Below are 27757 nucleotides of genomic sequence, written 5' to 3'. Positions count from 1 at the left end.
TGGATATTGTGGTTACAACATATCCATGGTCAAGTCTAGTTGATTAAACATGGGAATTGAATGTAGATTTGTAGAAATTGTCAGATTTTAGAATCAATGACATTGTCATTATAATTATTTTCATTCTTACTTACACTATAATCTAATCACACTGACCATTGATATTTTGTGTCCTGGATATGGCCATATCTCGTCCTTTGAACTATTTTACACACAGGACCTCAGGATGCCATGGTTACTTCACACACAATTTTAAAGACATTTGAGTCTAATTTGTTTTGAAGAGTATGACAAGGAAAATACATCTCCAAATCAAGTTGAAACAAAATACATAATGTTTAATACAGGATATGGTGAAGAAATAATTTAGAAGACATTGAGGCAAATTATAATTTGGATTTTACTACTCAGACTTTTTCCAAACAAAAATACAACACTCAAAATTATGCAGGATACAACATTTACCAAGGGGGAGGCAAGGGAACAGCACCATCAGGAGACAGGAAATAGGAAGTGAAGGCTTCTCTAACCTCTTTTGCTTGTTGAGATGTGCGTCCAGAACCCCATGACCCAGCAGACACACCCCATGCCACATGTTCCTCCTATTCTAGATCGGGGCTAGCATAGTCCAGAATATAGTTGTGGAGAACACATGTGGCTTTAATGACTGAGTCTACTGTGTCAACATCCAACTGAATAGCAGTGCTCAAGATCCTCCACTTCCCAGCCATGATCCCAAATGCGCACTCCACAAAGCGCCGTGCCCGGGTACGCCTCTGGTTGAACACTCACTTACGGTCATCAATTCCCCTTTGTGGGTATGGGCGCATGAGGTTCGGCAGAAGGGGGAAAGCCTCATCAGAGACAAAAACATAGGGAAGGAGATTCATGGTACCAGGAAGTGGCTGGGGTGGAGGCAGAGTCACTTGATTTTTAATGACATGGCGACCAAATTTAGAAGACATCAGCACCCGTGAGTCCGCGCTACTGCCATAGGCGCCAACTTCAATAGCCAGAAACTTGCAATGAACATCAGCCACCGCCATCAGGACCACGGAAAAATATTTTTTATAATTGTAGAATCGTGATCCTGATCCCGGTGGCTGCTGGACACAAATATGCTTCCCGTCCACAGCGCCTAGGCAGTTGGGAAAGTGGGCAATGGACTGAAATCCAGATGCTGCCTGAAGCCATCTCTCTTGGTTTGGACAGGTCAACAAAATTGGCTGCATATACTGCCAAATCATGGTGCAGGTTTCCGTCACAATCCCGCTGATGGTTGATTTGCCCACACGGAACTGCAAATGTAATGAGGCATAACTCTCCCCAGTCGCAAGAAATCTAAAATAAAACAAACAAAAAAAAACATTCAGGCTACGTTGCCACTTGGCTTTTTTTCGTCCAGTTTTAGGAAAACTGCCACCGCAGTTTTTGAGCCAAAGCCAGAAGTGTATTCAGAAGGAATAGGACATATAAAGGTAGGAATTCTACTTCTCCTTCCCTCTAGATCCACTTCTGGATTTGGCTCAAAAACTTCAGTGGGAGTTTTACAAAAACGGCCAGAAAAGATGCAAAGTGGAAACGTAGCCTCAAGAGGACAAAATACAATGTTGGATAATTAAACTACACATAGGAATCCCAAAAGTATATTAGATTTACCTCAAGGTGATCAACAGACGCTCCATTGGGAAGATTGCTTTGCGCAAATGTGTGTTGGAATGATGAAGATGTGGTCCATCAATGGCCAAAAGATTATCAAATGCCTCCATCGGCATACGGACAAAATTATAGAATTTGTCCGGAAAACTACAATAGAAATTAACGAAATTGTAAATATGGAACAAATAAACAAAATAAAGACAGGAGACATATACACACATACCTTCTGAGCTCAGCATAAAGATGACCAATATGACCACGGTCGTCACGCAGCAGATTGATGGGGTGAACCCAATAACGGTGAAGCCTCCTGGCTTCCAACTAAAAACAACATACAAAATGAAAGCTAGTTCACATTGGTCCAACACATGTAAAGTTGATTCCAACATCCATGAAATAAAAAAAAAAGTTTGCAAAGAAAATTACCTGACGCTGCCTGCGACGACACAAAACATTCACCAAAATGCTCATCAAAGCACGCATCTCAGGGGGTTGCAAGTGCCTAATTGGTGGGTTCTCGGCAGGAATGATTGCAGGACAAGGCAGATGAGACATTATCGGAAAATTCTGGTGGTGAAAACGCAGAAAAGAAGCCAAACACCAAGCCACAAGAACAAGCTAAACAGGAAAATGGAGAGTGCAACCTGGATACGGGGAGTGTTTTATTGGAAGAATGTGGGCTAGTCCAAGAAGCAGTGGGCTGATCATATTTAAATTTCAGACTCAAATCCGGACGGAATTTCTGCATGGAATCCGCTTGCAATCTGCCTACGTTCCACGTTTGACTAAAAATCCACAGGGAAATGAGAGTCCCATTGAACTCAATGGGATTCTGCGGCGGAAATCCGTCTGAAGAAAGAGCACCCCCTTTCTTCAGGTGGAAATTTTCGAGCGGAAATTCGCAACGGAAATTATGATGGAAAAATTCTGCAGTAGAACAGGTGCACGGAAATCCCATTGACTCGCATGTACTTTATAGCCAGCGGAAATTCTAGAGGAAATTTTACGTCTGAATTTCTGTTGGAAATTCCGTAGTCTGAACCTAGCCTTACTGGACCTAGTGGAAGAAGCTTCAGGATGTGGAGATCAATCCGCAGCTCTCAGCTGCAAAGAAAAGGCAGCTAAATGAGGAAATAAGCCCCTTCAGTGCCATCTTTGTCTTGGAATGCAGGGCCTGTGGTGTCAAGAAGAGAAATAGATGGGTAATGGAGACAGATCTATCAGCCTGGAGAGGCAAGATGCCCCATCTAAATTAAGGGCGAGGTGTCAGGCCCAAGGCCTGATTACGTAATCATACATGTGTATTATAATTGAATTTGTGTATAATGTATAATTCAAGACATGGGTGAGGGTTCATTCTGACTGTGTATCTGTTTTGTGTATTGAAGTTATATTTGGGGGGCTGTCGGTGGTATACTTCTTCTGACGTCAAAAGCCTTTGTAGCAGCAGGATATGAGATGTTTCTGGTCCCATCATAAAATCAAACTGAGATAAGGGACCTGGAAGAGAGATGCCCCCCACCTGGTGGGATCAGGGCGGGGGGGGGGGGGGGGGGAGTTGTTCCTCCAGAAAAACTACTATAAAACTTGGATGCTCGATAAACTTTTGTTCAAGCCTGTGGCAAAAGCTGACAAGAAATCCTAAGATACAGCTGGACTTTCACTCACAAGGACTGCTATACCATTATGCTGTGAGGACTTTTATTTTTGTTTTCTGTTTTGCCGAACTCTTATATATTTTTGTACCTCTATGTCATTTGTTTATTTTATACGTAGCACTGTGATACCTTTCTTCAGATTAAATGTTTAATTAATCAGCTCAGGTCAGTGATCAGGCTAAGTATCCACTTGTTTTTTTTTCTGGCAGTTTTTTTTAAAACTGCCACTGCAGTTTTTGAGCCAAAGTCAGAAGTGTATTCAAAAGGAATGGGACATATAAAGTAAGGACTTACACTACTCCTCCCTTATGGATCCACTTCTGACTTTGGCTCAAAAACTGCAGTGCCTGTTTTCCAAAAACTGCCAGAAAAAAAAAAAAACAAGTGGAAATATAGGAGCTCACCTTTCTGATGGAAGCTCTGGTGAAATATGTTTATAAAAGGGTTAATTTGGTGACTTGCTTGGACTAGTAGTGGATACCCAGAGGTCTGGTGGCTTTAACCCTTGCACGATCACACTCTCTCTAGCGTCTTGGCTGGACCGATAGGGTGTGATCGTGACAGAAGGATTAAGATCTTTTAATAGAAGTAATTTACAAATCTGTTTAACTTTCAGGCACAAGTTGATTAAAAAAATGTCTTCTAGTGGAGTACCCCTTTAACTCAAATATCCAGATCCAGTCTTCCTTCCTTATCTTTCCTATACTATTTCCCTTGCTCTCTGATCCATTCCACTTACTCCATTCCATTCTGTCGTCAGACCTGATTATACAACTACTTATAGCGGTACTCCGCTATAAACAATTTTTTTTAAATCAACTGGTGCCAGAAAGTTAAACAGATTTGTTAATTATGGAAATAGATATTGAGGCTCAGGGTCTTGAATATTTGGTTAAAATACTTTATTAATTTATTAAATATATATAGTGTATGCCAATCTCACAGGGCCCTTGTGAGTTAGCAATTATACAATAAAATCAAGGTAAAACCATAAATATTGAAGAAGGCAAAAAAATAGTAGACAAGATCAAATAAAATAAATAAAATAGGTATAGTTAATATATAATAGAGGTATATACTTTGCATTCAAATAAGGTGCATTTAATCAGTGACTTCGCATTTGTAATCCAGCCAAATGTCATGAATGAATGAGAGGACACCTTTGTAATCCAAAGGGTGATAGTACAATTGTAATAAGTAACCTTTGTAGAAACATTTACTTTGTATGCACTTGTGATGATGTGTCTGTACTTAGTTCTCTATACAAGAGGTTCGCAGCTGGAGACTCTGCCGTCTCAGCGGTATTACAGATAAGTAACTGTTCTTCAAATTTGTTAAGATACATGCATATGGTTAATGGTGGATGGTATGGTAATGGTGAATGGTGAGGTTTACTTTAGCTGCTGAGGAAAAGTCCTATGGAGGACTTGAAAGGCGTCCAGCTTATACCTTAGAGTGCCGCATCATCCAGCCCTATTTGGGATACAGAGCCATCCTATCTACTGCATACCTTACTTAAGTGCGGGGCCACAGCCACGAGGACACGCCACATTGATTCAACTGCATGGACCGCAAAAGACTTCTCCACTTACCGGACCCACTGCTATCCATCTCCTTGCTGCATCACATGAGACGGTCGTGTCTCTAAAAGTCACCTTCAACCACTGTCGGGATTGTCAGCCGCATACCAGGTACTATATACATGGATGTGTTATACAATTGAAGCGCTGCAGTCCCCAACAAATTAGCCCACCTATTCCACTGCATACTTTTGAGACTGCATGGCCTCTAGCAGTGGACCATTTGCCTAAAGGGATTGTGTTACCATCCACTATTAACTATATGCATGTATCATAACAAATTTGAAGAACAGTTACTTATCTGTAATATCGCTGCATACCGCTGAGACGGCAGAGTCTCCAGCAGCGAACCTCTTGTATAGAGAACTAAGTACAGACACATCATCACAAGTGCATACAAAGTATCTGTTTCTACAAAGGATACTTATTAACATTGTACTATCACCCTTTGGATTACAAAGTGCGATCCTCTCATTCATTCATGACATTTGGCTGGATTACAGATGCAAAGTCACTGATTAAATGCACCTTATTTGAATGCAAAGTATATACCTCTATTATACATTAACTATACGTATTTTATTTATTTTATTTGATCTTGTCTACAATTTTTTGCCTTCTGCAATATTTATGCTATTACCTTGATTTTATTGTATAATTGCTAACTCACAAGGGCCCTTTGAGATTGGCATACACAATATATATTTAATAAATTATTTTAACCAAATATTCAACACCCTGAGCCTCAATATCTAATTCCATTATTTATTTTCAATTGACACCGTGGGTATCAGATGCCATTTGGGCTGCTCGGGTCATTGGGAACTAGGTTATTTAGAGCCTCTCCTATACTTTGTATTATCCAGATTTGTTAAAGGACAACTGCAGCGCAATATACACTTATCCCCTATCTACAAGATTGGGGATAAGTGTTTGATCACGGGGGGTCCTACCGCTGGGACTCCCCGCGATCTCCCTAACGGGGCGCTGCCATTAGCGCTCATAGTGAGCGCTAAGGCGCGTAGCGTCGACCTAGAGGTCGATGGTGACGCCCTGTCTCCTCCCCATCCCAATACAGTTCTATTGGGGGAGGCGAGGAGGCACGAACGCTGCCTCCCCGCCTCTCCCATAGAGATGTATGGAGGAGGCGTGCCGGCTGCAACGTCATGCTGCGGCTGGCACACCCCCTGCACGGGACAGCCACGGCCCCGTACAGGAGATCACAGTGGGTCCCAGCGGTCGGACCCCCTGCGATCAAACACTTATCCCTTATCCTGTGGATAGGGGATAAGTGTTAATCACGCTGAAGATGTCCTTTAATTACTTTTATTTAAAAATGTTAATCCTTTCAGTACTTATCAGCTGCTATATGCTCAAGAGGAAGTTCTTTTCTTTTTGAATTATTTTTTGTCTGACCACAGTGCTTTCTGCTGAAAGAAGGATAGGTTTGCTATGGGGATTTCCTCCTGCTCTGGACAGTTCCTCATATGGACAGAGATGTCAGCAGAGAACATTGTGGCAAGACGCCCCCTCATTGCATCTCTATGGGAGAGCAGTAGACACAGTGCTCATGTATCTCGGATCTCCCATATGCAGATGCATGTACGGTGGTGGACACAGCTCAGTGCATAGAGCAATGCCCGGTCAGTGCATGGAAAAAGTCAGGACAATGCGATCAGATACTTATCTAATTTCTTGTAGATCGGGGATAAGTTGTTTTGCACCGGAGTATCCCTTTAAGGGACTTTACGCCTGTACAACTGAGAGTGTGGTATACATAATACAATGCACAAAGTGGGAAATAGTAACGGATCCACATTGTATTTTACGCTGCCGATTCGCCTGTGACCCGACCCACGGTGTGCCTCCAGCAGTTGACATCCCTCCCGCCTCGTCTCGCCCCCTGGCCTGCTCGCCACACAGGGGCCTGCGAAACGAGGAGTGCACTCACAGTGTACTCAGACATTGCGGAGCAGCTGCGATGAATGAGTACACTACACATGCGCGCAGCGACTCGCAGGCTCCTGTGTGGCTGCTCGGAGTGGCAGATTGCCACTGCGAGCAGGCAAGGGGGCGGGGTCAGGCGTGGCTGGGGGTGGCAACAACTGAAGGCAAACTATGGGTTGGGTCACCGGCGGATCCGCTGGATTGTGTTCTCTCCTGTATTGCTCCATCACCATTGTCACCTCTGCCCCCCCACCCCTCTCATCCTTATCTATGTAGTCTATCCTTCTATAGCTGGATAATTTATAGTCTAACTTAGTGTGAATTCTCCACATCTGTTGTTTTAACCCATGTATATTTGTGAGATGTAATTTGTATATTTTCTGTGTATATCCTTAGAAACTGCAAAGGGAGGATTCTCCAAAGCTTGTCTTAGGCTGGATTCACACTACGGTTTGTAATTACGGTTCCCGTATACGGCTGGGATGAGGGGTGGGCGGGGCTTAATCGCGGCGCCCGCACTCAGCCATATAGGGGAACCGTATTTAATGTATGTCTATGAGCCGACCGGAGTGAACCACAGCCTCTGGTCGGCTGCTTTTTCGGCCGTATGCGGTTTCCCGACTGCAGGCAAAAACGTGGTAGACCACGTTTTTGCCTGCGGTCGGGAAACCGCATACGGCCGAAAAAGCAGCCGACCGGAGGCTGCGGTTCACTCCGGTCGGCTCATAGACATATGTTAACTACGGTTCCCGAATACGGCTGCTGTGATTAAGCCCCGCCCACCCCTCCTCCCAGCCGTATACGGGAACCGTAGTTCAAATCGTAGTGTGAACCCAGCCTTAGTTCTATAATAAAAAAGGTATTAGAGGATTAAGCAACATTCTATGATTTTGCCTCTGCATCCCTGGACTAATATGACTACTCCAACCTACTATACAATTCCTGGAAGACAGTGCAACTTTTTGCCAAATGAGCCCCAGCTACGTCAAATACACCACAAGGAAAACGGTATAAAACATGTATATCACACACGCCATGACACCGTACCAGTGCGATACAACGTATACACACCCAAACAACATCATATCTATTAGTTATGAAAACGTTATGGGGGTGTGCCCTAGTTATTATTTGGCGTGGCCAAAGTGCCTGATCCAAACAGATGTAACTCCAGTGTGTGTGTGCGCCAATAAGCGAAAAATACATGGCGGTCTAGACTAGTGAAGCGTCTGTATTATCTCTGCTCACGTTCATAGCGCTTGAGCCCACAACACAGCTAGCTGCCAAGTGTAAACATGGCGGCCTCGACGTCTCTGCCCTTACTGCCAGTGACGTAATCAGCGCGTTCCCTAGCTGGGTTTTGGTCCCGATAGTTGTTTCCTTTATACGTCATCTCATGCGCGCCACCTAGAAGGGGAGGAAGATGGCGGCCTTCGGTATACTAAGCTACGAACACCGGCCGCTGAAAAGACCCCGGTTGGGACCGCCTGACGTCTACCCCCAGGACGCCAAACAGAAGGAGGCGAGTACAGCAATGGAAGGCAGCGTGGGGAGCTCTAGGGAAGGGTGGAAGCTGTTCTCTATGTAATCGTGGGCATAAAGGGAGAATGCCAGGAGAGCACAGCTGCTGTATGGTGGTTGTGGGGACAGAGCACTGAGGTGATGGAGGAGTGCGGGACAATAACCTGAGGGGCATTGGGTGCGGAGGAAGAGCAATGCAGGGACTGTGGAAAGAGGGAATTCCCAGTAGGCGGCGCACTTCTCATCGTCTGCATTGGTGGAAATATATTAAACGGGGTCAGTTTATACCCTGTGTCCTGTGTGTGTGAAGCTGAACGTGCATATTAAGAAAGGGTATTTATCAAGCTGTCTCATAGTAAGAATCTTTGTTGCCCAAAACAATCATGGTTCATCTAAGCTGGTAAAATGAAAGCTGAGCTCTGATTGCTACACATAGAACAGTGGTCTTCAACCTGCGGACCTCCAGATGTTTCAAAACTACAACTCCCAGCATGCCCGGACAGCCGATGGCTGTCCAGGCATGCTGGGAGTTGTAGTTTTGCAACATCTGGAGGTCCGCAGGTTGAAGACCACTGACATAGAATCTTATTATAAGACAGCTTGATAAATCTGCCCTAAACTTGAGTTGTTTTTGCGCAGATTTGTCAAAACTGTCTAAGGCTGTGTTCACACATGTCTGGTGTCTGTAAACGTAATCCCAGCCTAAATCTCGATGCAACTGATGCCCAGGGCCAGATTAAGGCTGCCTGGAAGATGGAGCACTTCATTATGAAGTTCCCCTCACATTAGGGGGTGCAGTATAAGTCCCCCACAGACATACAGCCTTCAGCCATATAAAGTGTAATGACTTGAGGCTGTATGCCCGTTTACTGCCCCAGTGTTCCGACCACTGCTCCTCCGGTCCGGGGGTCACGATCTACTGCTATGGCCTATGGGCCATAGCAGTAGGTCCCGGGACCGGAGAGGAGCAGTGGTCGGAACACTGAAGATGACATGCTGGTGAGTGGTGACTTACCATGTGCGTGTCCTCCTCACTGTTCCGGTCCGCTCTTCTATGGGCGCACGCACGGGACGTCAGTGACGTCCCTGCATGCGCTACATGACGACAACCAAGAAAAAGTAATCACTGGCAATGAGCGCACACCACTAAGATTATAATGAAATAATATACTATCTTTATTTCATGGACATATCAACAAAGCCATAGAAAAAGAGACATGTTAAAAACAGTTAAAATTAGCCAAATACAGAGCATAGCACAGCCCTGGGGAAGGGCCATGAACCCCTTCCCACAGATAAGTGACCCCGTCCACAATAAACAGTTGGTATATAGGTGACAGAAAAAATATAATAACACTATGTCACAGCCACCAATCCTGTCCCTAAATCAGAGAAAGAAAAATATTCCAAGCAATAATAACAATGCTGTCTGATACTTAGGCGAAGGACATCCAGGGACGGGGTCACGCCGGAACCCCACGCGTTCCGTCGCAGAGCGACTTCCTCAGGAGGTGTGCACTCATTGTCAGTGGTGACTTTTTCTTGGTTGTTGTCTTGTGTGTCTCCTTCACTGGAGCTGCACATCTTTGTATAGATTAGTTGAGCCCCCCCTTCATCATATTGTTGGTCCTGCGTGCGCTACCTCCCGGCGGCCCCTGCGTTTTTAAAGTTAACACTGGGCCGCAGAAAGGTAACAGGGACATCCTTGTGTCCTGAAAAGATTTTTTGGGACACGGGGCTGTCCCGAATGTGACGGGGGCCCGGAGCAGGCACTCCATGAGCGCCAATAATGATCGGGCCCTGCTGATGCCACAACTGATGAAAACATGCATCAGTTGTCATCAGTTGTTTTGTTTCTGAAATCCGGACAGGGGATCGCAACAAGCTACGTTCCCCTATCCACTGCCAGTCCGACGAGTTCAACCATCTGGCATCTCAGTTTGGACTGTGAACTGTGCCATTCAAATGAATGGGATCAGTTCTGGCATCAGTTTCCCTCTGGCGCATTTTCTACAGTGCCGGAGGGAAAAGAAGTCAGACAACATCTATATATGTATACCAGGGCCTAATCTCGTGTTTCCCAACCAATTTGGCTCCAGCTGTAGCAGAACTACAACTCCCAGAATGCTTGCACTGTCTAAGGCTTTTCTCTTTCATAGAAACAAAAAAGAGTCACTATAGAAAAAAACAGCTCACCGCCATATGAACTTGTATAGGAAGACTTCAAATGTATTTTATATGTTTAAAAATAGGTGAAAACCAACCAAAGATAAAAGCATAGCAGAACCGCCAAAGGACAGCCCAAATAAATTATATATTGATTCACATATACAAAATGTCTACTTTATATTTTCATCATAAAGTTGACGTGTTTTTACTTTTAGAAGACATCCGAGGGCTTCAAAGTTCAGCAGCAATTTTCCAATTTTTCACAAAATTTTCAAAATCGGAATTTTTCAGGGACCAGTTCAGTTTTGAAGTGAGTTTGAAGGGACTTCATATTAGAAATATCCCATAAATGACGCCATTGTAAAGACTGCACCCCTCAAAGTATTCAAAATGACATTCAGTAAGTCTGTTAAGCCTTTAGGTGTTTCACAGGAATAGCAGCAAAATGATGGAGAAAATTCAAAATCTTAATTTTTTACACTCGCATGAATTTGTATCCCAATTTCTCTCGAGTAAGGAAATACCTCATATGTGTATGTCAAGTGTTCGGCGGGCGCAGTAGAGGGCTCAGAAGGGAAGGAGCGATAGTAGGATTTTGGAGAGTGAGTTTTTCTGAAATAGTTTCTGGGGGGCATGTCGCATTTTGGGAGCCCCTATGGTGCCAGAACAGAAAAAAAATAAAATAAAATAAACACATGGCATACTATTTTGGAAACTACACTCCTCAAGGAACTTAACAAGGGGTAAAATGAGCCTTAACAACCCACAAGTGTTTGATGACTTTGTTAAAGTCAGATGTGTAAATGAATTTGTTTTTTCACTAAAATGCTGGTTTTTCCCCAAATTTAACATTTTTACAAGGGGTAATAGGAGAAAGTGCAACAAAAATTGTGTAGCTCACTCAGCCAGGGCTGACTCGAGGTTAACTGGGTAGGTCTATACCCCACAGACCTAAAGGTATATATAAAAAAAGGATGTATAACAACAAGTGTATACAAGAACCAGTCCTCTAGAGCCAGTAGAAATAAGAAATGAGAAAATAGGAAAGAAAAAAAGAAAAGAGATGAAAATGGATGAAATGAAAAATTAAGAAATGATAAAAATAATACTGTAGTGAATTAAAAGATGGAAATTAGATATATATTCCTTAATAGTCCCGAATCAAAGTTGGAAACATAAAAAAGATATAACACATTTATTCATAATGTAATATACATCAGTGCAGGGCCCTTGCACGAGATGTATTACAACTGTTAAAAACATATACTAATAAATAATATATAAAATGATGATATGCAAAATTATATATGACAATCAGCCACCTTTAAATGAATGTCAATTTGCTAAAGAAATAGTCTATAATAAAGTGATGTCCGTGCAGCAGGTAATGATATAGAGGGCCAGACTTGTTCACAATGTTTTAAAGGAGTTTCCGAAAACGCTGTACATACAGTGTGGTACCTGTAGTCCGCAACGGGATGTAGTTCACGCTGTCCTGCGGTAATGATGGCGCTCGGAGCTGGCACAGAGCTGCCTCCGGCCCAGAGGTGGTTGCTCCAGCGGTCCCGGCGGGGTACAGGTGGGCACGGATCTGCGTCCGGCCGTAGCGTTTGCTGGATGGTATAAACAGGTAAGTGAGCTGGCGTCCTCGTGCTGGATCGCGCGCGCGATCCCAATAGTAATCCAAGATGAGGGTACTGCAGCGCTGCAGAGGGCTGTATCGTGGGTATCCGATAATGATAAAGGTGCTGATAGAAGTAGGTAAAGATGGCAAACAGGGCTATACGCGTTTCAAGACAAAGGTCTCATTCTTCAGTAGCCAGAATTGCATAATGCAGCTCTGTGCCAGCTCCGAGCGCCATCATTACCGCAGGACAGCGTGAACTACATCCCGTTGCGGACTACAGGTACCACACTGTATGTACAGCGTTTTCGGAAACTCCTTTAAAACATTGTGAACAAGTCTGGCACTCTATATATCATTACCTGCTGCACGGACATCACTTTATTATAGACTATTTCTTTAGCAAATTGACATTCATTTAAAGGTGGCTGATTGTGATATATAATTTTGCATATCATCATTTTATATATTTTTTATTAGTATATGTTTTTAACAGTTGTAATACATCTCGTGCAAGGGCCCTGCACTGATGTATATTACATTATGAATAAATGTGTTATATCTTTTTTTATGTTGCCAACTTTGATTCGGGACTATTAAGGAATATATATCTAATTTCCATCTTTTAATTCACTACAGTATTATGTTTATCATTTTTAGAATTTCTTAATTTTTCATTTCATCCATTTTCATCTCTTTTCTATTTTTCTTTCCTATTTTCTTATTTCTACTGGCTCTAGAGGACTGGTTCTTGTATACACTTGTTGTTATACATCCTTTTTTTTATATATACCAATAGGAGAAAGTGCCTCCCAAAATTTGTAACCCCATTTCTTCTGAGTATGGAAATACCCCATGTGTGGACATTAAGTGCTCTGCTGGCACACTACAATGCTCAGAAGAGGAGTGCCATTGGGCTTTTGGAGAGAGAACTTGGTTGGAATAGAAGTCAGGGGCCTTTACAAAGCCCTGTGGTGCCAGAACAGTGGACCCCTCAAATGTGACCCCATTTTGGAAACTGCACCCCTCACAGAAAGGGGAGCAGTGAGTATTAACACCCCACTGGCGTTTGACAGATCTTTGGAGCAGTGGGCTGTGCAAATGAAAAATTAAATTTTTCACTTTCACTGACCACTGTTCCAAAAATCGGTCAGACACCTGTGGGGCGTAAATGCTCACTGTACCCATTATGACATTACGTGAGGGGTGTAGTTTCCAAAATGGGGTCACATGTGGGGGGTCCATTGTTCTGGCACTATGGGGGCTTTGTAAACACACGTGCCCTTCAATTCCGGACAAATTTTCTCTCTAAAAGACCAATGGCGCTCCTTCTCTTCTGAGCATTGTAGTTCACCCACAGAGCACTTTACATCCACATATGGGGTATGTTCTTACTCGAAATGGGGTTACAAATTTTGTGGGGCTTTTTTTTCCTTTTACCTCTTGTGAAAATAAAAAGTATGGGGCAACACCAGCATGTTAGTGTAAATTTTTTTTTTTTTTTTTACACTAACAGGCTGGTGTAGACCCCAACTTTTCCTTTTCACAATGGGTAAAAGGAGAAAAAGACCCCCAAAATTTGTAACTCAATTGCTCCCGAGTACGGAGGTACCCCATATGTGACCCTAAACTGTTTCCTTGAAATACGACAGGGCTCCTAAATGAGAGATCGCCAAGCGCATTTGAGGACCAAATTAGGAATTGCATATGGGTGGACATAGGGGTATTCTACGCCAGTGATTCCCAAACAGGGTGCCTACAGCTGTTGCTAAACTCCCAGCAGTAAGTGGCTGTCCGGAAATGCTGGGAGTTGTTGCTTTGCAACAGCTGAAGGCTCCGTTTTTGTAGTGTTTTAACCTTTATTATGTGTTAGTGTAGTGTTTTTAGGGTACATTCGCACAGGCGGGTTTACGGTGAGTTTCCAGCTAGGAGTTTGCGCTGCGGTGGAAAACTTGCTTCAAGTTTGAGCACTTGAAGCAGGAAGCTCACTGTTAACCTGCCCGTGTGAATGTTCCCTGTACATTCACATGGGGGGGGGGCAAACCTCCAGCTGTTGGCAACTACCACTCCCAGCATGCACTGACAGACTGTGCAGGCTGGGAGTTGTACTTCTGCAACAGCTGGAGGCACACTGGTACGAAAACCTTCAGTTAGGTTCTGTTACCTAACTCAGTATTTTCCAACCAGTGTGCCTCCAGCTGTTGCAAAACTACAACTCCCAGCATTTACTGATCGCCAAAGGGCATGCTGGGGATGTAGTTGCGTACCTCCAGTCGTTGTATAACTACATCTCCCAGCATGTACTGGAGATCAGTACATGCTGGGAGTTGTAGTTTTGCAACAGCTGGAGACACACTGGTTGGAAAATATTGAGTTAGGTTCTGTTACGTATCTGAAGGTTTTCCAACCAGTGTGCCTCCAGCTGTTGCAAAAGTACAATTCCCAGCATGCAGTATCTGTCAGTGCATGCTGGAATTTGTAGTTTTGCAACAGCTGGAGGGCTCCAGTTTGGAGATCACTGTGCGGTGGATTCTAAACCGTGGCCCTCCAGCTGTTGCAAAACTACAAATTTAGTTAGCATGCTGGGATTTGCAGTTTTGCAACATCTGGAGGTCTACAGTTGAGAGACCACTGTATAGTGGTCTCCAAACTGCACCCCTCCAGATTTTAGGTAATTCACCGGCTTCCGTAGGATCGCTGCACCGGGGGGGGGGGGGGGGGGGGGGGGGGGCCGGAGAGGATCGCCGGTAAGGGACCTCCGCCGCCGCCGCTGGACAGTTCCCTCATTCTGCCCTGATTACAATCGGTGGGCAGAATGGGGGAACTGAACTTTAACCCCCCCTGATCTGCTGTTGGTAGGTTGCTTCTGACCCGCCAATAGCAGGGATACGGGGGGTGGCACCCCTGCCACCTAACTCCTATCTGTTCAGGGGAGACCCGTAGGACCCGGAATCGACGCAGATCGCCGGTCTGAATTAACGGCAAGGGGGTCTCACTACCCCCCTCGGCAATATGCCGGGATGGCTGCTGTTTGATAACAGCAGCTGTCCCGGCCCCGATCACCCTGTTCGATCAAATGTATGGCGCTGTGCGTTAAGATGTGCTAAGCAGCGCCGTACATTTACGGCCCATGTCCTTAACCCCTTAAGAATCCAGGACGTATTTGATCACCTATGTCGGCGATTTGCGCCGTTTCCGGGTCTATGGTGACCCGGAATATAAGCGGGATCACGGTTGTCCAAGACACCCACGATCCACCTGACCACCGACAATAGTGGGGCAGCACGGGGGAACCGTCCTTTGACCGGCGCCGGAGGTCTCTTACCCATCGGCGGTGGCTGAGGCGACGATCGGCTGGCGGTGATGATGTGAGGCTGGCTCCCTGCTGCAGACTACGGAAGCCGGTGAGTTGCCTAGCAACATCTGGAGGGCTACAGTTTGAGACCACTATACAGTGGTCTTTAACCTGTAGCTCTTCAGATTAGGGATCGACCGATTATCGGTTTGGCTGATATTATTGGTTGATATTCACGATTTTTGACGTTATCGATATCGGCAATTACCTTGCCGATAATCCGATAATGTCCTGCCCCGCCCCCATTGCCTCCCCTATCCCCGGTTTTATAATTAACTGTTTCTGAGGTCTGGGGCCCGCGCTACTTCTGGCTCCTGCTGTGTCCTGCGTTACGCTGTGCGCTGTCCTCAACGTGACGTCACCGTCAGTGCGCACAGTGACAGCGCAGGACGGGAGCCAGAAGTAACGCGGACCTCAGACCCCGGGAACAGGTAATTATAAAACCGGGGATAGGGGAGGCAATGGGGCAGCGGCGGTGCGGGGGTAGGGGGGGATGGCTGGAGGGCAGCGGCAGTAGTTGGGAGGACCCTCGGACAGGCAGGGGGAGAGAAGCGGGTGGCGACGGTGGTCTCTGATTCAGCTAAAGCCGCTGCAGTTCATTGATTTAAAGCGCCCGCTTTAAGTAAATGATCTGCAGCAGCTTCTTGGGGGGTGGAGAAATAGCAGATAACTTATACCGGAATATCGGTATAAGTTATCGGCTATCGGCCTGACAGGCCACAGATTATCTGTATCTGCCCTAAAAAAAAACGATAGCGGTCGATCCCTACTCCAGATATTGCAAAACCTACAACTCCCAGCATGCCCAGACAACTGTTTAGGCATGCTGGGATTTGCCGTTTTGCAACAGCTGGAGGGCTACAGTTTGGAGATCACTGTGCAGATCTCTCTCAACTGCAAATCCCAGCATGCCCAAACAGCAAACAGCTGTCTCTGCATGCTGGGAGTTGTTGTTGTGTACCTCCAGCTGTTGCATAACTACATCTCCCAGCATTCTCTTCGGTGATCAGTACATGCTGGGAGTTGTAGTTTTGCAACAGCTGGAGGCACACTGGTTTGAAAATACTGTGTAAGGTATACTGAGTTAGGTACCAGAACAGAACCTAACTGAAGGTTTTCCAACCAGTGTGCCTCCATCTGTTGCAAAAGTACAACTCCCAGAATGCACGGTATGTCAGTACATGCTGGGAGTTGTAGTTTTGAATCAGCTGGAGGTTTGCCCCCCCCCCCGCCATGTGAATGTACAGGGTACATTCATGCGGGCGGGTTTACAGTGAGTCTTCTGCTTCAAAGTTTGAGGTAAACGCCCGCCAGTGTGAATGTACCCTAAAAAACACTACATTACACTTACACATAATAAAGGGTAAAACACTTACTGCACCCCCACCCCCCCCCCCCACAATAAAAATGAAAAACCTATCGTACGACAGTGTTTCCAAAACGGAGCCTCCAGCTGTTGCAAAACATCAACTCCCAGCATTTCTATACAGCCACTGACTGTCCAGGCATGATGGGAGTTTAACAACAGCTGGAGGCACCCTGTTTGGGAATCGCTGGCGTGGAATACGCCTATGCTCACCCCTATACAATCCCTAATGTAGCCCTCAAATGCGCATGGCTTTTTCTCCTTTTACCCCTTGTGAAAAGGAAAAGTTGGGGTCTACACCAGCCTGTTAGTGTAATTTTTTTTTACACTAACAGGTTGGTGTTGCCCCATACTTTTTATTTTCCCAAGCGGTAAAAGGAAAAAGACCCCCAAAATTTGTAAAGCAATTTCTCCTGAGTACGGAAATACCCAATATGTGGGCGTAAAATGCTCTGCGGACGCACAACAAGGCTCAGGAGTGAGAGCGCACTATGTACAGTTGAGGCCTGAATTGGTGATTTGCACAGGGGTGGCTGATTTTACAGCGGTTCTGACATAAACGCAAAAAAATAAATACCATACTTTCCATACTCAGAAGAAATGGGGTTACAAATTTTGGGGTTCATTTTCTCCTATTACCACTTGTAATATTTGGGGGAAAAACTGCATTTTAGTGAGATTTTTTTTTAACATTTTTTATTTACACATCCAACTTTAACAAAAAGTCGTCAAACACCTGTGAGGTGTTCCTTAAGGGGTGTAGTTTCCAAAATAGAATGCCATGTGGTGTGTTTTTTTATTTATTTATTTATTTTTTTGCTGTTCTGGCACCAGAGGGGCCTGCTAAATGCGACATGCCCCCCAAAAACTATTTCAGCAAAATTTGCTTTCCAAATGTGACTCCTTCTCTTCTGAGCATTGTAGTTTGCCTGCAGAGCATTGTATGTCCTAACATGGGGTATTTCCATACTCAGAAGAGATGGGGTTACAAATTTTGGGGGGCATTTTCTCCCATTACCCTTTGTAAAAATGGTAAATTTGGGGGGAAAAACTGCACTTAAGTGAGAATTTTTTTTTTGCATTTACACATCCGACTTTAACGAAAAGTCGTCAAACACCTGTGGGGTGTTAAGGCTCACTGGACCCCTTGAGGGGTGTAGTTTCCAAAATGGTATGCCATGTGGGGGTTTTCTGCTGTTCTGGCACCATAGGGGCTTCCTAAATGCGACATGCCCCCCAAAAACCATTTCAGCAAAATTCACACTCCAAAATCCCATTATTGCTCCTTTCCTTCTGAGCCCGCCGAATACTTGACATACACATATGAGGTATCTCCTTACTCGAGAGAAATTGGGTTACAAATTTTGGGGGGGCTTTTTCTCCTTTTACTCCTTGTAAAATTGAAAAACTGGGTCTACAAGAACATGAGAGTGTAAAAAAGGAAGATTTTGTATTTTCTCCTTCACTTTGCTTCTATTCCTGTGAAACACCTAAAGGGTTAACACACTTACTGAATGTCATTTTGAATACTTTGAGGGGTGCAGTTTTTATAATTGGGTCATTTGTGGGGTATTTCTAATATGAAGGCCTTTCAAATCCACTTCAAAACTAAAAAATTGGAAAATTGCTGCTGAACTTTGAAGCCCTCTGATGTCTTCCAAACGTAAAAACATGTCAACTTTATGATGCAATCATAAAGTAGACATATTGTATATGTGAATCAATATATAATTTATTTGGAATGTCTGTTTTCCTTACAAGCAGAGAGCCTCAAAGTTAGAAAAAATGCGAAATTTAAAATTTTTTCATCAAACTTTGGAATTTTTCACCAACAAATGATACAAGTATCGACAAATTTTACAACTAACATGACGTACAATATGTCATGAAAAAACTTTCTCTGAATCAGAATGAAAAGTAAAAGCATCCCAGAGTTATTAATGCTTAAAGTGACAGTGGTCAGAGGTGCAAAAAATGTCCGTGTCCTTAAAGGGGTACTCACGTGGAAAACTTTTTTTGTTTTTTAATCAACTGGTGCCAGAAAGTTAAACAGATTTGTAAATCACTTCTATTAAAAAATCTTAATCCGTCCAGTACTTTTTAGGGGCTGTATACAAATGTTTAACTTTCCGCCACCAGTTGATTTAAAAACATTTTTTTTCCATGGGAGTACCCCTTTAAGGTGAAAATGGGCTGGGTCCTTAAGGGGTTAAAGGGGTACTCCAGTGGAATTTTTTTTCTTAATCAACTAGTGCCAGAAAGTTAAACAGGTTTGTAAATGACTTCTATTTAAAAATATTAATCCTTCCAGTACTTATCAGCTGCTGTATTCTCCACAGGAAGTTGTATTTCTTTCTGGAGTTCTTTACAGTCTGACCACAGTGCTCTCTGCTGACACCTCTGTTCATGTCAGGAACTGACTAGAGTACAAGCAAATCCCCATTGCAAACCTCTCCTACTCTAGGACAAGGTATAAAGAACAAAATAGGGGGCGTGTAATGTTGTGAGATCGAATGGGTGTAACCCACCACCTCACCTATGGTGTCGTACTAACCTGTTGGGGTTGTCCAACAGAGCAGGCACAACACTGTGGTAGGCTTAGGGTGGAGTTGGTATATGCAGTTTGTAGTTCGATGCCCCTATCTGTATCCCCGAGAGTACGGAATATAGGAATAGGTAGAAGAGACAAAAATGTGAGATTGTTGGATCGCTACTGCTTGCAAGAAAGAGACTTTGAATGCCACAGATGCATAGGATGATTTATTAGAATAAAAAGATACTGGACAACAAGTTTCAGCGCTGGCATGCGCCTTCCTTAGGTCAACCATAGGTTGATTTTGGTGCGTGCTGAAGTGTCTCACGTGCGTTAAAAGATCCTGCAAGTGCGTGCACTTCAAAAAGGCACCCAGAAGCATGGGAGGGTAAGGGGAGATTGAGTGGGACATTTAGGGGCTAAAAGGCAACAGCCATGCTAGTGCTGTGCGGTATGACCAAACATGTGTATCACGGTATTTTTCAAACTTATTGCAGTTCCGTGGTATTTGACAGTATTTTTTTTTTCTCCACTCATTTCCCCCTAACCAACCCCCCCCCCCCCCTTGAAGGAATCATCAGCCGCACATCGGGGAGACTAATTATGTTACCCACAGGCGCTGCTCTCCTTCTCCTCCTGTGAGCCGCAGTGCTGGAAATGAGAGTTGTGAGCCATGGGTGCAGGACTGCTGTCACCTCCCCCTGCAAGCACAGAAAGCAAGTGGGCCGCGGACGCAGCTGAACTTCTGATCATTTCCAGCACCGCGGCTCACAGGAGGAGGAGAGCAGCGCCTGCAAATAACATGATTAGTCCCTCGATGTGGGAACAGCCTGCAGCTGAGGGGGGGGAGGGGCCCGACCGGTATTGCAGTATAAGGAAAAATTTATATTGAACTGAAAAAAACACACCGGTATTTGGTATGAACCGCTATACCGCCTTTTGATGCAGTGTGTGGCGTATGGTCTGAGCACTGACAGGCAGACTCCCCAACCTCTTCAACCTTTATCAGCAGGAAAATAGTTTTATCGAGCGGTCAGCAACAGTCGGATAGGCGTGGCTGGGGATCGTAATGCCCCACCCCCGCCACGCCTTTCCCCTGTTAGTGAGCGCTGGACCACTGTGTGATTGACACACATATCCCCACCCCCCCGATGTCCATGATGTGCGGGCCGACGGGACTCCACTGAGCTTATACATATAATGTGCACCTTTATGTTATATGAAATACAGTGTCCGTACTCCTTTCTTCTCATGGTGCCGGAGACGCGCTGCTTCTGCTTTCACTATAGGCAGAGAGCTCGCTCCCATTGTCTGCCGCCAGCTCAGTGCGCCTGCTCAGTGCTAGAGGCAGGGAGTGAGCTCACTGCCTGTAGTGAAAGCAGAAGCAGCGCGTCTCCGGCACCATGAGAAGAAAGAAGAGGAGTACGGACACTGTATTTCATATAACATAAAGGTGCACATTATATGTATAGGCTCAGTGGAGTCACGCCGGACCGCACATCATGGCCATCGGGGGGTGGGGGACGTGTGTGTCAATCACACAGTGGTCCAGCGCTTACTTACAGGGGATAGGCGTGGCTGAGGTGGGGCATTACGATCCCCAGCCACGCCTATCAGACTGTTGCTGACCGCACGATAAAACAATTTTCCTGCTGATAAAGAGTGATAAACAGCAGCCAAAAGTACAGCTGCATTACACGTATCATCATCTATACTATCATGTTATTAGTCTGGGGGGTATAATTTTCATGACAGTTGCGCTTTAAGATACCTGCTCGCCATTCACTCCCAAGTCCTTTTACTTTCAATAGTTTTTTATTAGCAATTTCACAAAATTATTACAATGTAAAGCAGTAGGGACAGACGCAGCTGTCGAACTTTTTCATATAAACAAACAAGTACAAAAGTTATAGAAGTACACAAATCAATGTTACTCTATTGTGCCTAATACCTCTAGAAACACTCATTTGGCATCTCTCTTAGGTGAATAATGACCAGGAGTAGGGTCTCTTTCCACTCAATCTTTCCCTGGGAGTATTGCCAAAGGGAGAGGGGGTGGGGGGGAGTAAGAAAACCATGCCAACTAGAAAGATGCTAGGGTCAAATATTTTTACAATAGGGTGAGTCTGCCCACGACCTCCATCTGTTTTGAAAGCTAGTCACCCTGCCGGAACCTAATGCTAGAATTTTTTCAAAAGAATAGGTGGTGTTAATCCTTTCAATGAGTTCTACTGAAGATGGAATGTTGACAGTCTTCCATCTACTTGTTAGCAGGTTTTTTGCAATTACACATATGATGCACAAAACCTCACGATTTGCAGGGGAGACCGTGCGTAGCCCTATAAAGAGTAATGCTAAACTAGGGGTCAGATTGAGCTTGGAGCCACATATCTCTCTCACTAGACTTTCACAATAGGCCCAGAATAATTGGATAGCCGGACAAAGCCATAAAATGTGATATAGAGTCCCCCTACAGCCACACCCTCTCCAACAAAGATCCGAAGATCCGGGGTATATCCTAGCTATCTTGTCTGGTGTAAAATACCACCTTAACATTGTCTTATATGCAGATTCAATGTGGGAGGAGCACTGAAAAGCTCTACGTACATACTTAAATGCATGACGCCAGTCATCAACGTCCAGTTGTATAGCAAGATCCATTTCCCATAGTCTTAGGGGGTAAGTTTTAACACAAGTGTTTGAATGCAAATAATAAGAATAGAAAGGTTTAAGGCCCTTCAGAGGGGAGGCTAGGAGAGTAAAGGTAGTCCTATGTACTCCAGTCCCTGAGGGGCGTAAAGATTGCAGGAAATGCCTGACCCTTAGATATTTATAAAAATCTACGTGTGGTAGATGATACTTGCACTGTAGAAATTCAAAGGTTTGCAGTTTACCCTGAACAAAAAGATGCTTAACATGTGTGATGCCATTATCTATCCACTGTTCAAGTGATAAGTCAGAGAGAGAGGCTTGAGCCAAGGAAATAGGTAAGTCTTCTAAGTCAGAAGTCATGTCTTGTTTTATAGCTGTCTGGTAATCCGCCCAAACTGAGTATGACGCTTTCATTATCGGGTTAGTTAGGCGCGGGGTTGGGAGTGACCACGCGGGGAGAAGAAGAAGATCATGTAAATTGTAGGGAAAGGCTAGCTTGTTTTCTATAAAAGCCCAAGGAGTATCTAACTTCATACACCACCAATTTTTTAACATGGCAACTATTGTCGCCACATAGTAGCCTTTAATGTTGGGAACACCCATTCCACCCGCTTGGGGCGACCGTGCCATTATACTGGATGCTAGCCTAGGCCTTTTCCCAGCCCAAATAAATTTAGAAAGCAGGGATTGTGTTTTGTGGAAGAAAGTAGAGGGCAGCGATATGGGGAGAGTTCTAAAAAGATACAAGAGTTTCGGGAGCATAAACATTTTGAAAGTTGCCACTCTCCCTGTCCATGAAATGTCATACCTGGAAAAGAACTTTGCATCCCTCTCCATCACCGCCAACATGGGGACATAATTTGCATTGTATAAAGTAGAGTGTGGATAGGTGACATGTAGGCCTAAATAATCTATTCCCTGTGCCTTCCAATCAAAGGAAAAACGGGATCGTAGAAGGGATTCAGATTCCCTAGAGAGGTTAAGGGAAAGGATCTGTGTTTTTGAGCTATTTAAATGATAGTATGATAAAGAACCATACTCAGCTATATTATCTAAGACCGCTGGGAGGGAAGCTGTAGGGTTCGTTAGGGATAACAATATGTCGTCCGCATACAAGGATATAATATGGGTCTTAGAGGCCAGGGGGATACCGGTTATGCGGGGATCTGATTGTAGTGTATGTACCAGTGGTTCCAGGGAGAGGATATAAAGTAAAGGGGAGAGTGGACACCCCTGCCGTGATCCGTTGCTGATAGAAAATTCTGAGGACAAGGTACCATTTGCTAGCACACGAGCTGACGGGTGGGAGTATAATGATGAGATCGCAGAAAAAAAGCCTCCCGAAAAACCCATACTCCTCAGTACTGCAAAAGCAAAGGGCCAACGCAACCTGTCAAAAGCCTTTTCGGCATCTAGTGCAAGCACCACGGCGGGGGTGTGAGAAGACTCAATGTGATGAAGGAGATGGAGCAGTTTTCTAGTGTTGTCCGACGTCTGCCTACCGGCAACAAAACCAGATTGGTCGGGAGATATAAGGAAGGGGAGAATTGCTGATAATCTGTTTGCTAAAAGCTTTGCATATATTTTTATGTCTTGATTTAAAAGCGAAATTGGCCTATAATTTTGGGGGAACTCTGTCGCTTTACCCGGCTTGGGGATGTTTGTTATTAAGGCCTGTAGGTTTTCCCTAGGTAGCTGACTCGTCAACATAGCTTGTCGGCAAAAATCTCTTAGGGGGGTGGAGAGGGAGGTGCAAAAGGTTTTATAGTAGGAACTGGTAAATCCGTCCAGCCCTGGGGCTTTACCCGAAGGGAGGGAGCGTATTATATGTTCAATGTCCTCAGACTGAATTTCCTTGTTTAAACTCACTAGTTGAGTAGCTGAAAGAGTAGGAAGGTTTAGTTTAGCTAGGTAAGTCTGGATGGCCAAGGAGGCGTCAGGGGATGTGGGCATGGAGTCCTGCAAATTGTAAAGGCGCATATAGAACGCCTGAAATCCCTCTGCTATATCCTTGGGAGTATATAGGGGGGTCTGTTTGTCTGGGTGTATCAGTTTAGGTATGCGAGATCGTTCGTGTTGAGCCCTGAGACGGTGAGCTAGAAGCTTCCCAGCTTTATTGTCCTGAGCGTAATAGGTCGCTCTGGTTTTCCTATAAGCTTTTTCATAAGCTGTCAACATAAAGCATCGCAGGTCACGTCTCAGGGTCCCAAGTTGAGTCGCTAATGTGATGGAGGGGGTAAGTTTGTTAATTGCCTCCAGATCTCTTATTTGGGTTAGCAGTTGGTTAATCTGAGTATCCCTTTGCTTTTTAAGTGTCGCCCCAAATTTAATGCACAGTCCCCTCACTACTGCTTTATGGCAATTCCATAAAATAAATGGGCAAGAGACTGACTGTTGATTTGATAGAAAATATTCCTGTATGTCACTCTGCAATCGTTTGGAATATTCCTGGTGGGACAGCAAGAACTGACTCATACGCCACATGTGAGCTTGAGGGGATGATACTTCATCAGCAAGAGTCAGGGTGATAGCTGCATGATCCGTCCATGTTATCATTTCTATCGAGGAGTTGGCCGAAGCCGGAAGAAGTGAGCTGTCCACCAGGAACATATCCAACCGAGCATAAGAATTATGCGCCGCTGATAAGAAGGTATATTCTCTCGCTAGAGCATTGTGAATACGCCAGATATCATATAACTCATGCTTCCACGCCCAAGATGAGAGAGAAAGTGAGGGCAATCTAGATTGTGAGGTCGAATCCACAGAGGGTTCCATGACTGTATTGTAGTCCCCACAGAGCACTAAGGAGCCCCAAGTCTGTTTGTTAACTAATGTCAGGAGTTTGTTTAAAAACCTAATTTGGCCCTTATTAGGTGCATACAGCACTACTAAAGTTAGACGTATGTTATTGATCGTGCATCGCAATATAACAAACCTCCCCTTTGGATCAGACACCATCTCCTGCAGCTGAAAGGCTACCGTATTTCTAATTCCTACCAACACCCCCCTAGATTTGGAAGAGAAATGTGATTGATAGATGTGTGGAAAGTTAGAATGCTTTACTCTATGAGCATCCCTGGAGAGGAGGTGAGTCTCCTGTGCACAGACAATATCACAACCCAGGGATCTGACTTCCCTCCAGAAATGGGAACGCTTGTGAGGAGCATTGAGACCATTAACGTTTAAACTGGCTATCTTTATCACCATTGTATAAGCAGATCAAATACGATATATAAGCTTGTCAGCAACAAAAATAGGAGCAGGCGCGCCTCCCAGCCAGCACGCGCCCTCTCACATAGAGTAGGCAAGGCACATAGGTCTAAATCAATAGTGTAGGGTGGCATATACTCAAGCTTTAAACAAAAAGCACACATAAAAAACAACATAAAACAAACAAACAATAATGCATGGCACCTTAGAAAGGTACCAGCATCTGTAGGAGGGCAACAGTCCACTCTGAAACCGGACGGGGACAGGTCACCAACAGGGCCCCATATCCCACCCATATGAAAGGAACATAGTTACCGCCATCTACCGCTCAAGCTGTAGACCAGTCCTGGGTCAGCCGCGCTTGGACTGCTGCTGTGGATGGCCGCGCAAGTTGTGCCAAGTCTAGATTCCAGATGTGAAGAAGCGCACGTCCCTCATCCAGGGAGCGGATAGTATGTATGGAGTTCCCTCTCTTTATCAGCAGGCGAACCGGAAAGCCCCAACGGTATGCGATGTTAGCTGTACGTAGAGCTTGGGTCACTGGTTGAAGCAGTTTGCGCGCCTGAAGGGTTGTCGCTGATAGATCCGCGTAGACCGCTATCTGGTGATACGGAGCTGGTAAACCATTTCGTCTGCGTGAAAGTTCCATTACTTTTTCTTTGGTTGTAAAAAAATGCACTCTAGCCAAAACATCTCTGGGGGTGGTGTCTGGAAGGTGTTTCGGCCGAGGTATCCTATGTGCTCTGTCCACTGCAGCTTCTTGGTCAGAACATGATGGCAATACCGCTTTAATAAGCGAGCGGACATATTCTGGTATGTCCGCTGGTGGAATAGATTCAGGCACTCCGCGCAATTTTATATTATTGCGGCGACTGCGGTCTTCAAGGTCTGCCACTTTTGCTTTAAGCGCCGCCACTTCCTCATCCAGATCTGTGTGAGAGTCTATGAGGATGTTGTGTGAGGAAGAAAACTCCTCAAACTTAGTCTCCAGGTGGTCAATCCCAAGTCCTTTTAGTGCTAACAAGTCACATGACATTTGGGAGGGAAATGGCTAATTGAGCATAATTTGGAGTTTTCCACTTAAGGGTGTACTCACTTTGGTTGCCTAGGTTTAGACTTTGTAGACTTTATGGGGGGCATTTACTAATCTTTTACTATGTAGTCTGGTTTTTACCCTGTTTTTTTCTACTTCATTTTTGACTATGTGCGACAAATTTACTAAATTGCTGCACGGCATTAATAAATTTGGCACACATAGGCAAAAGTGGGAAATTTACTTCATGTAGTAGAAAAAATAGTCTGTTCCTTTTTCCTGCTGTCTGAATAGGTTTGGCTGCTGGTTTCCTTCTGGATCTTTTGTTTTTGAGTTTTTTTTAGCTTTTTCACCACATCTAAATAATTCAATAACTACAGTGGTCCCTCAAGTTACAATATTAATTGGTTCCAGGAAAACCATTGTAAGTTGAAACCATTGTATGTTGAGACCATAACTCTATGGAAACAGGGTAATTGGTTCTAAAGGCACCAAAATGTCATCCAAAAATAGGAAAAAGTGACAAAGAAAAATAAGTAGATAACTGATATAGATAAAGCAAATCCTTACATATAAAAGTAAGAAAGATCTGCTGGGAGCTGTAAATCACTGTCTATGTCAGTGTTTCCCAAGCAGGGAGCCTCCAGCTGTTGCAAAACTATAACTCCCAGCATGCCTGGACAGCCAAAGGCTGTCCGGGCATGCTGGGAGTTGTAGTTTTGCAAAAAATGGGGCCACCCTGCTTGGCAAACACTGGTCTATGTAGAGGACAGGAGCTTCTTCAGGGGTCCTGTACAGTACAGGCAATGTCCAAAACAAGTAATGGAGTTGCCCTCACCTGGTGTCCAAAAGAGCAGCTAACCCTGATACAGGTAAAGTGTACAGAACATGTAATACCAGTCAGTGCATACACTTCAGTAATACAGGGGTTTTACCAGTGAATGCCCATTTTGATTGGTTGGTTCTTCCAGCCATTGACACGTTTTACAGATCTGGACTGTCTGTAGCATTGTATGTTGAGTCTGGTTTCAACTTACGATGGTCCAGAAAAGACCATTGTATGTTGAAACTATTGTATGTTGAGGCCATTGTAAGTTGAGGGATCACTGTAAATTGTAGTCATGGCTCAGAAGTGGTAAACGGCGTTTAGTGTGTGTGTGTGTGTGTGTTTATTACATTTTTTTTAACACAGTTTTTTTTCTCCCTAAATGTACTTACACTTTTTTTTTTTTTGGTTACTTCTTCTACAGATCTGTGTATCCTGTGGACTCCTTCGGATTCGGTGGACTACTTCGATGACCAGCGTTTTTCTTTGCTTGATGTTAATAAAATGGTTAACGAGGGCTTGTGGGGGAGTGTTTTTTGTAATAAATTTTTTTTAAAACCTGTTGTGTTTTATTTTTATTTTACTTTACTAGACAGGCTTAGTAGTGGAAGCTGTCTTATAGAC

The 27757-nt window shown here is 44.4% G+C and overlaps 2 protein-coding genes across 6 annotated transcripts in view; one reads left to right on the top strand and one right to left on the bottom strand.

Moving 5' to 3' along the window:
• Positions 1 to 391: 391 nt before the first annotated feature.
• On the bottom strand, positions 392 to 8153 carry LOC130290243 (uncharacterized). 2 transcript variants are annotated; one of them, XM_056537579.1, is made up of 5 exons: positions 8093 to 8153; positions 2086 to 2833; positions 1883 to 1980; positions 1660 to 1806; positions 392 to 1341 (listed from the first exon to the last, which is right to left on the bottom strand). In XM_056537579.1, the coding sequence occupies exons 2-5, from the start codon at positions 2212 to 2214 to the stop codon at positions 789 to 791; spliced, it is 927 nt and encodes a 308-aa protein (XP_056393554.1). In that variant the 5' UTR covers positions 2215 to 2833; positions 8093 to 8153; the 3' UTR covers positions 392 to 788. The 2 variants fall into 2 exon arrangements, with proteins under 2 accessions (XP_056393554.1, XP_056393555.1); XM_056537580.1 differs by lacking the exon at positions 2086 to 2833 and having other exon boundaries at positions 8093 to 8145.
• A 65-nt stretch (positions 8154 to 8218) lies between these two features.
• MED12 (mediator complex subunit 12) overlaps positions 8219 to 27757 on the top strand; it is a 160778-nt gene continuing 141239 nt past the window's right edge. For all 4 annotated transcript variants that reach the window (XM_056537578.1, XM_056537576.1, XM_056537577.1 and 1 more), the window contains exon 1: positions 8219 to 8366. In XM_056537578.1, coding sequence (XP_056393553.1) covers positions 8268 to 8366 — 99 coding nt within the window. In that variant the 5' untranslated portion in view covers positions 8219 to 8267. The remainder of the gene's footprint in view (positions 8367 to 27757) is intronic.

The sequence above is a fragment of the Hyla sarda genome, chromosome 9 (genome assembly GCF_029499605.1).
Source record: "Hyla sarda isolate aHylSar1 chromosome 9, aHylSar1.hap1, whole genome shotgun sequence".
NCBI lineage: Eukaryota > Metazoa > Chordata > Amphibia > Anura > Hylidae > Hyla > Hyla sarda.
This window is presented reverse-complemented; position numbering and strand designations above follow the sequence as displayed.

What these genes read in the sequence shown, in the direction of transcription:
- LOC130290243 (XM_056537579.1), bottom strand. Translation starts at nt 2,214, where the DNA reads ATGTCTCATCTGCCTTGTCCTGCAATCATTCCTGCCGAGAACCCACCA. An exon ending in CTTTATGCTGAGCTCAGAAG is followed by an intron (nt 1,807 to 1,882) that starts GTATGTGTGTAT and finishes TTTCTATTGTAG; the next exon opens with TTTTCCGGACAAATTCTATA. An exon ending in CGTCTGTTGATCACCTTGAG is followed by an intron (nt 1,342 to 1,659) that starts GTAAATCTAATA and finishes GTTTTATTTTAG; the next exon opens with ATTTCTTGCGACTGGGGAGA.